Source organism: Erpetoichthys calabaricus, chromosome 8 (assembly GCF_900747795.2).
Source record: "Erpetoichthys calabaricus chromosome 8, fErpCal1.3, whole genome shotgun sequence".
Taxonomy (NCBI): Eukaryota; Metazoa; Chordata; class Cladistia; order Polypteriformes; family Polypteridae; genus Erpetoichthys; species Erpetoichthys calabaricus.
In genome coordinates, this window is record NC_041401.2 from 89,398,159 (window position 1) to 89,406,863 (window position 8,705).

Consider the following 8,705-nt stretch of genomic DNA (forward strand, 5'->3'; position numbering starts at 1 on the left):
CAAAGGTGATGAAAGATAGTGAAAACATTTGAAGATAACCTAAATAAATATAGAAAAGTTAAATTGATGTGGAATATTGCCTTAAATTAGTTGAGAGATTTTATACATGTCAGCTACTGATATTTTCACAGACAAGAGGGGCAAAAAAAATTGTATAAGACATTTTTTTTTAGGAAATTAGAAAATATGTACACTCCTCAACAAATTTAGAATCTCAGCCTTAAACTGAATATGATATATGCAAATTTGGTGTGTTCTGACAATATATTAACATTTACACATGCATACTATAATAATGTTTATTGAAAAATTATGTTACAAAAAGCAGAGCCCATTTACCATATATACTCAAGGATAAGAATTTAGGACTCAAAATAGACCCAAAAAAATGTGTTTGGTTTATCTGCAGGACAGAGCTCCAATTTCTTTTTTTTAACATTATTTACTTTGAGTGTATGAAAAAAAACATTGCAATCCCTATAGAGAAGGTAATGACAAGCAGAGGTACACGTTACTAGAACCATTCCTGAAGCAAAACTCTCCCACTGTAGCTCATTTCCCAATTATGTAATCATTGTCATTCATTATGTGCCCAGCTTTTCCTAATATCTAAATTGTTCAAATATTCACCAAAGTGTATTAAAAGGAATGTGTTATGTTTTCAGAACCGATTTCATTTTAGATTTTCTTATCTGCAGATGACGCATTTTTCATGGTATTTTGGTTAAAAAGTCAAGGGTCAGCGTATCGATGAGTATCGACAGTAACTAAGAATGAAGAAGCTTGCTTGCAAGAACAATATTACCCACTATCACTTCAATTAAACACATCAACAATATACTGTATACAACTTCAAATTAACAGTCAGACTTCAACACAGCATACATTACTTTACTTCTTTCTTTGGGGCTCAAGAAGCCAATGCAACATTTCACTTACCGACTGCTGCCTGAATAGCACTTGATGCAGGAGTGCTGGGGCTAACACCTGATCTTCCCAAAACTAAAAAGGGTAGCACATTGTTTCCTATAAACTTACTCATTTAAAACCTTCTGATTCAGGAGTGAAGTCTCACCACAATGCTAAAATCGCTTTGGTTTGCACTATTGAAGACCTGTTCCTTATTGCCGACACTGAACCTTCCCGTGTACCAAATTATCCTCAACTACACAAATAAGTCTTCTAACCACCCACATTAAAACTTCTAATAATTCTGAAAAAATACATTAAACATTCTCATGCCTCCCCAGTGGCATAGGTGAATCCAGATGTAAATAACATTTTTCTTTAAGTGTCTAAAAACTCAGTACTAAGCCTACTTCTGCTTACCACCCATCTTTAAGTGAATATACCAATACAGTACTTGTCAGCATTCATTTGTACAAAGACGCTACACAGACTTCCACTGAAATCATTTCTGGTGACACACTGGATACAGATAGCTTATTTACATTACATTTGGGGGACTGTTTAGCAACTGTTACAGGAATAGGTAACAGAATTGATCCTCACAAGTGAGGCGCGTTAAAATAACCAGAACACAAGACCAGTTAATCTTTCCGTAGCTACACAGCTGACATAAAGAGTCAACACACCACTGCCAAAACCATAGGTTTTGTGTAATAAAAAAAAAATTAAACCAAGATAAATCTTGTCAGAACTTGTTCCATCTTTACTGCAAAATTGCAATCTATACAAAGAAGGTGAAAACGAACCAAAAACTGCTTAGTGAAAAAAAGGGAAAAAAAAAATCCACACAAAAAGCTGGCTGCATTAGTGTTCCCACCCTTTAATAATCAAGGATGTGGCTGCATTTGGAATTAACCAATCACAATACGTCTCATCTCAAATAGCAGTTAGTATAAACCTGACATCAATTAAAGTGTCTCGCATTGAGCTCAGATATTTTCCTGTAAGATTATTCTAATATTGATTCGGTCACAACAGCCATGGTCGGCAAAGAACTTTTAAAACATGAAGAGAACCTCATTACTGAAAGGTGTCAATCAGGACAGGGGTACAAAAAAAGTATCCAAAGCATTAAAAATCCCATGCAACACGGTGAAGACAGTCATCAACAAGTGGAGAAAATATGGCTCAACAGTAACTCTACCAAGATCAGGACGTCTCTCCAAGATTGAGGAGAAGACAGGGGGAAAACTTGTCAGGAAGGCCGCGAAGAGGCCTGTAGCAACATTAAAAGAGAGCTGCAGGATTCCCTGGCAAGTACTGGTTGTTCCCTACATATGACAACCACCAGTCATATTCTTTATTATGTCTGGGTTGTGGGGCAGGGTAGTAACCACTGCTTAACTTTGCAAAAAGGTATACCCAGTCTACCACAACCATATGGAAAAATGTATTATGGTCTGATGAGATCAAGGTTGAACTATTTTGCCTATAATTACTAATAGGTATGTTTGCCAGAAAAATAATACAGCACATCTTCAAAAGAACACCATACCCACAGTGAAGCATGGTGGAGGCAACATCATGCTTTAGGGCTGCTTTCCTTCAGCTGGAACTGGGACTTTAGTCAAGCTGGATGAAATCATGAATATCCAAATATCAGTCCATTGTGGTACAAAACCTTCAAGCATATGCTAGGAGGCTGAAGATGAACATCACCTTTCAGTGTGGCAACAGCTCAAAGCATACATCAAAATCAATAAAGCAATGGCTTCACCAAAGAATGATCGAAAATCTGGAATGGCCCAGACCTTAATCCCACTGAAAATCTGTGGGATGACTTGAAGAGAGCCGAACACAGGAGATGCCCTCATAATTTGACAGATCTGGAAATTGTTGGCAAGGAGGAGTGGACAAATATTGCCAAGTCCAAATATGCCAAATCGATAAACTCTTCCCCAAAAAGACTGAGTACTGTAATAAAAATAACAGCTGCTTCAACTAAGTATTAGTTTAGGGGGCGTGCACACTAATGCAACCATGTTTTTGTACTATTTTTCGCATTCCTTTTTCAGTAAACCATTTCCTTTCACCTTCTTTGTACAGGTTGCAATTTTGCATTAAAGGTATACGTTCTGAGAGGATTTATCTTGGTTTCATGTTTTATTACACAAAATCTGTGATTTTGGCAGGGGTGTGCAGACTTTTTATATCCACTTTACACAAACTGATCAAAGTCATTACCAATTAGATATTGGTAAATGAAGAGTGTGTCCTTTAATTACAAAGTAATTAACAATTCTAATTCACATGTTCAAGACTGAACAGCTTCTTAAAGGTTCTTCCACACCTTGATAAATTATTATCAGAATATGGCATTTGCAAAATGATTCCTCGTCAGACTCCAAAGTCACACAAAACTACACCTTTAACTTCAAGTCACACATTTCCTCTACAGTAAAGAAACACTGTTTCTGATGCAAGAACCTTGTTTAAGGAGGCTTTCCACTACCAGGATGCTGCTGTTAGATTACTAACTTGGACCCTCAACTGACCCAAATATACTCAATTTCAATCCAACCTCAAAACATCATTAGATAAATGACTACTCATCTACAGAGTAGTCATGAGACCATCTCCAGAGACAATTACAAATCTAACTAATTGGTCCGAGCACATTTTTCCTGTTTCTCAGCTGGTTTGTCTCTTGTGTACCTGCTATGCAATGGTGATATGAACCACCAGGTCTTCAGTTAAATCAGCATTGCAATGTAAGCTGCACAGATGCAAGAATGACAGTGCAAAGGCATTTTGGTGATGCATGATCAGAGACTGGTCACTATGAGCGACAATACCATTGATGGTTATTTGAAAATAAGTGTACAGTACTTTATATTTGTGTAGGCCTGTTTAATTTTCATATCCTCAGTCATTTGCTCTGATTAGCCCATGATTGTTGAGAGCTGCACAATGTTTGCAAAGTTAAAGGATTTATTGGGCTCTGGAACTGTCATCAAATGATAATTCTTGACCAGACGTAAGCCTAATGAGCTAAGTCAGACGAAATGAATCCATCCATCCATTATCCACCGCTTATCCGAGGTCGGGTCACAGGGGCAGCAGCCTAAGTAGGGAAGCCCGGACCTCCCTCCCCCCGGACACCTCGTCCAGCTCCTCTGGGAGGACCCGAGGCATTCCCAGGCCAGCCAGGAGATATAATCCCTTCAGCGTGTCCTGGGTCTGCCCCGTGGCCTTCTCCCAGTGGGACATGCCCAGAACACCCCCCCAGAGAGGCATCCAGAGGGCATCCTGACCAGATGCCTGAACCACCTCAACTGACTCCACTCAATGCAGAGGAGCAGCGACTCTACTTCAAGTCTCTCCCAGATAACTGAACTCCTCACCCTATCTCTAAGGGAAAGTCCAGCCACCCTGCGGAGAAAACTCATTTCGGCTGCTTGTATCCGCGATCTTGCTCTTTCGGTTACTACCCAAAGCTCGTGGCCATAGGTGAGGGTAGGAACGTAGATCGACTGGTAATATCGACAGCCTCGCCTTTTGACTCAACACTCTCTTCACCACGACAGACCATTGCAGAGCTGCAGATGCCGCACCGATCCGTCCGATCCAACCAAACGAATAACCTAACAAATTCTTAGATCTTGCAAATAAAAAGATGCCCAGACTGCTGCAAATGTCACACCTACTCTATTTTTGTTTAAACTTTTTTTTCAATTGAAATAAATTACAACTTGGTTTGTTTGCTGTCCAAGTTATCTTTTAACATTTTTTTCTTTTAAACTTCAAATGTGAACAAAACATGTCATGTGGCCAGAGGAGTCCAACTTCTTGCATGAAACTGTAAACTGTATGTATCTGCTATATACTGATCCCCTAAAAGAACTGGTGCATGTCTTTACAGAAGAGTCATGCCATAGATGTGAATATTTCAAATTAACCTGAAATCATGATTATGGCGCTGGATATATTTTCCATGCAACATAAAGGCAAAAAGGCAGAAAGTTTGGTGTAGTGGTTAAGGCTTTGGACTTCAAACCCTGAGGTTGTGGGTTCAAAACCTGCCACTGATGCTGTGTGACCACGAGCAAGTCACTTTATTTGCCTGTGCTCCAACTGGAAAACCAAAAGAAATGTAACCAATTGTATTGTAAATGTTGTAAGTTGCCTTGGATATAAAGGAGTCAACCAAATAAGAAACCTGCTTGATACAAAACTACTCAAATTGTTGTTCTTACATGATGACAATTTATCCCAAAATGTGCCTCCTTTATTGTAAGCATTTTAAGATAAACATCCACTTGTGCTTGATCCCAGTACAATAATGAACTTGTTTGGGGAAAAAAAGCACACCAATCAAAGAAAATGCTAAAATGAAGATATGGGTTTAGACAAGTTGAAAATATAAGTTTATAATCTCAAGATATTTTACTAGAGTAGACCCTTCACCAAAACAGACACCCTTTTCTTTTGTTGGAGAACTGAGCGGGCATTTTTTTTATTTTCAGTGAGACGATGCAATTCCAATAGCCGTTAACTTCAGTAATTTTCTTTTCTGAAAGCACCTAACAAGTGTAAGTCATTGATTAAACCTATATTCATATGGAGCAGTGCACTGGTCAGGCTTGAATCGCTTGGCAGTTAATACTGAATGCAACACAAGTCTGGTTCAGAATAAAGTACTGTCTGACTGGACACCAACCTGGCATCCGATCTGACACCAAAGTGAGGCTGTACACCACCTAGCCGTGATCAACGGCACGCACAGAGGAGAGCGCGGCGGACATGACCTGGCGCTCAGTCCCTAACACTACAAGTGAGCAACCGAATAGCAGACCCGCACTTGAAATGGCAAAGCACCCGGCTCCGCATCATGTGCAAAGAAACACACAATAAGATGGGGACCATACTATACAATATACGCCGGAAAAAGAACACGCCCATTAAAACAGCAGTACAGCTTAACAGAAGCTTTACAGCTGCGTGTAAGAAAGGCATCATCAAGCACAAAGTGGTGCCTACAAACGCACACGGACGCTCTTCTGCGACGGTACTCAGCAAAATGGCGCTCAGAATAAAAAATATAATTTAAAGCAAGGTCGCCATATTGTAAACAGAGGCGAACACAACCGCAGCCTCTCCGCCTCCCACTTAAGCAGACAGTTCCCCGCACGGGGGCGACAATAAAACAAGGTGATAGCGGAACGAACAACTGTTCCAGACAGTACGAATCGTCAGGCAGGCAGAAGCCCCAGCAACTAAATTGAAACCGGAGTAGCACAATTGTCATAAGCATCCCTAATAGACATAAAAAGGGATGTCAGGTAACAAGGACCTCCCCCATATATTATCATATCACGTCTTACCAGCACTGGAGGTGGAAGGCTGCGGGGCAATGGTCACAGCATAGAAGATCTCCTCCTTCCTTGCAACTGTCGCAGGTGTCATGATTGGTGGCCCGACCGCTTCTTCTGGGCTCCTTCTCTGGCCTTCTGCACCTCTTCTCGCCCTCCTCTGATTTGGGTGGCGCGAGCAGGGCTTGGATTTGCTGGGGCATGGAAGACACAACATTCGACACCTGGTTACAAAGTGATCTGCCACTCCCCTGGTTCTAGGGGGGGGGGATCTACTAAATTGTATATTATTGGGAGTATAGTTGGTTTTAACAAGTGTGTGCGTGCACTTCCAGAATTCACATCTCTACACTAAACCGAAGGTAATGCATTATCACTATAGACATGAAAGGCACGACAGGCGTGGATATGCTGCCAGGAACTTGTTTCACTCTTTGGAGTGTGCCCAGGGCTGCAAAAGTTTTACAAAGGCCTTAGATGTCTATGCTTGGGGCAACTAGCATGAGCAGAGGGCACATAAATGGCACAGTTCAGGATGAGCTCTTATATATGCGTTCTTTGACTGCTTCAACTACATCCTTGTGTATGCATGGCCAGGAAGTGGCGTAGAATCATGGCAAGAACGCAACAGCAAGTGTACACCAAGGTACGCGTGTAAATCGGAAAAGATCCGATTCCTTCCATTACGTGAACTTGGATATATGCAGTATCATTTGGAAATCAACTGGAGACGGTACTGCACAAGTACTCTTAGGTACTGGCTAATTTGTGTACGTTTTCAGGATCACCTGGGTACCCAAGGTGGGAAGTTTTATAATGTATGTGGTTTGCAACATGACTAAAAGAAATCTGTCACTTGAAGGCGGAGGTCTCCTTAAACGCTACCTACCGGTGTCAATGGCGCACGGTACCCACCCCCTTCACAGACCCAGAATCGTGTTCCCCTTCTACGCATATAACAGGCCCTGCAATACGCTGGGAGATGCAATGTTACAAATTCATATCGCTAATCGGAATCCTAGACCTCCAAGCAAACACCAATGGGGGTAAAAATGAGAGAAAAGAATGGCAGTAATCAAATCTCATCCCCGTACGAGCGTAGCATCGACAGGCCCTCTCGCAAAGCACATCAAGCCTTCCTCACCTCCATTAACCCCCCAGACGTGTCCAAATCGTAAACAATCGTTCTTGTCTCCATTTTGTCCCACATTCATACAGCGAGTAGCTCCTTTTCGCCACGAACTACTGTAAAATCCTGTTTAACTGGGGAAATGTCTTCCACGCAAGCAGGCGAGCAAAGCAAACACAAAGAATCCAAGTGCAGAGTGTCCGGGTGGCGCGACTATCTCGGCCTCCTTCTCTCTGGATCCAGCGGCTTGTCCTCTCGTTCTGTTACTTTCGCAGATCTTGTGACACGTCTCCACACAAGCAGCGATATCCTCCAGAGAAGCGGCCTTTGCAAGGCCTAGCCGACATGGAGCCTAGGTCGCCCCCCACAGCCGCGGTAGCCGGTGACAGAGAATCTGTGATCCGCGGAGCCTCTGCCCGCCATCTCAACAACAACCCAGTACGTTGATCCGAGACCCGTTCGTTCCTCTTCACACCAGAAACCAGGTATTCCACACTGTTGCTGCTTGTATTATAATTCCTTTACAAACCGTATTATTGTTGTTGTTATTGTTGTTTCAAACGAACCCTTCGCCTCAACCCCCCCAGACCCCGCTACTACATCCTCTCCACGGAGTTGGCGCAAAGTTGAACGGAGCGCCGTTTGAGCATGCGCAGCAGAGCCACGCAGGGACCACTTGAGCAGCCATTTTGATAAGGTCGACTGCGTCAGGGACAATAATGACGCGCTAAAATATTTTATAAAAGCTTTTGAAGAGATTGTGTTATTTTTATATGAGAATAGTGTAGACACAAATGTTATCAGGTTTATGAAATATAATTTTAATGACCAATAACTTAGAACCATAGATGTGAAAGTCTGAACATATTCGGAGTGATGAGGTCAAAAGCAAATTACCTTTGACTGAGCTAAATTTGAAGAGATTCCCTGAAATGACTACAGGATTGGAAAGATAAGATGTGGAAATTTGGCCTCTTTTTATAAGCATAAAACCAACTGGGTTAGCTTAATATAAGTTATACATGATCAATCATCGCGCGGCGATAACTGATCATTTTTCATTGTTCGGTTCTGTACTCGGGTCATAAAGATCGTACTTTTGAGAATGTCGTTTGTAGTATTGCAGCGAGGGATTTTTCTTTTTAATAATCAGATATTGGTCTTTTTAGCCAGATCCTGATGATACTCGTTGATGTCTTTGTTAATATTATTGCGGAATGTACATTTTGTTATACTTTGGATGAGACAGTCTCACGTTTGGGCAGTATAGCTCTGCGCAATGCCGCGCACAGGTC

The 8,705-nt window shown here is 41.6% G+C and overlaps 1 protein-coding gene across 1 annotated transcript in view; it reads right to left on the minus strand.

The window, feature by feature from the left end:
• Positions 1–8,035, minus strand: part of phf12b (PHD finger protein 12b) — a 72,949-nt gene extending 64,914 nt beyond the window's left edge. Inside the window, exons 1-2 of the mRNA XM_028807073.2 lie at positions 7,426–8,035; positions 6,294–6,475 (exon numbers count right to left, since the gene is read on the minus strand). Coding sequence (XP_028662906.1) covers positions 6,294–6,475; positions 7,426–7,491 — 248 coding nt within the window. The 5' untranslated portion in view covers positions 7,492–8,035. The remainder of the gene's footprint in view (positions 1–6,293; positions 6,476–7,425) is intronic.
• Between the last annotated feature and the right edge of the window lie 670 nt (positions 8,036–8,705).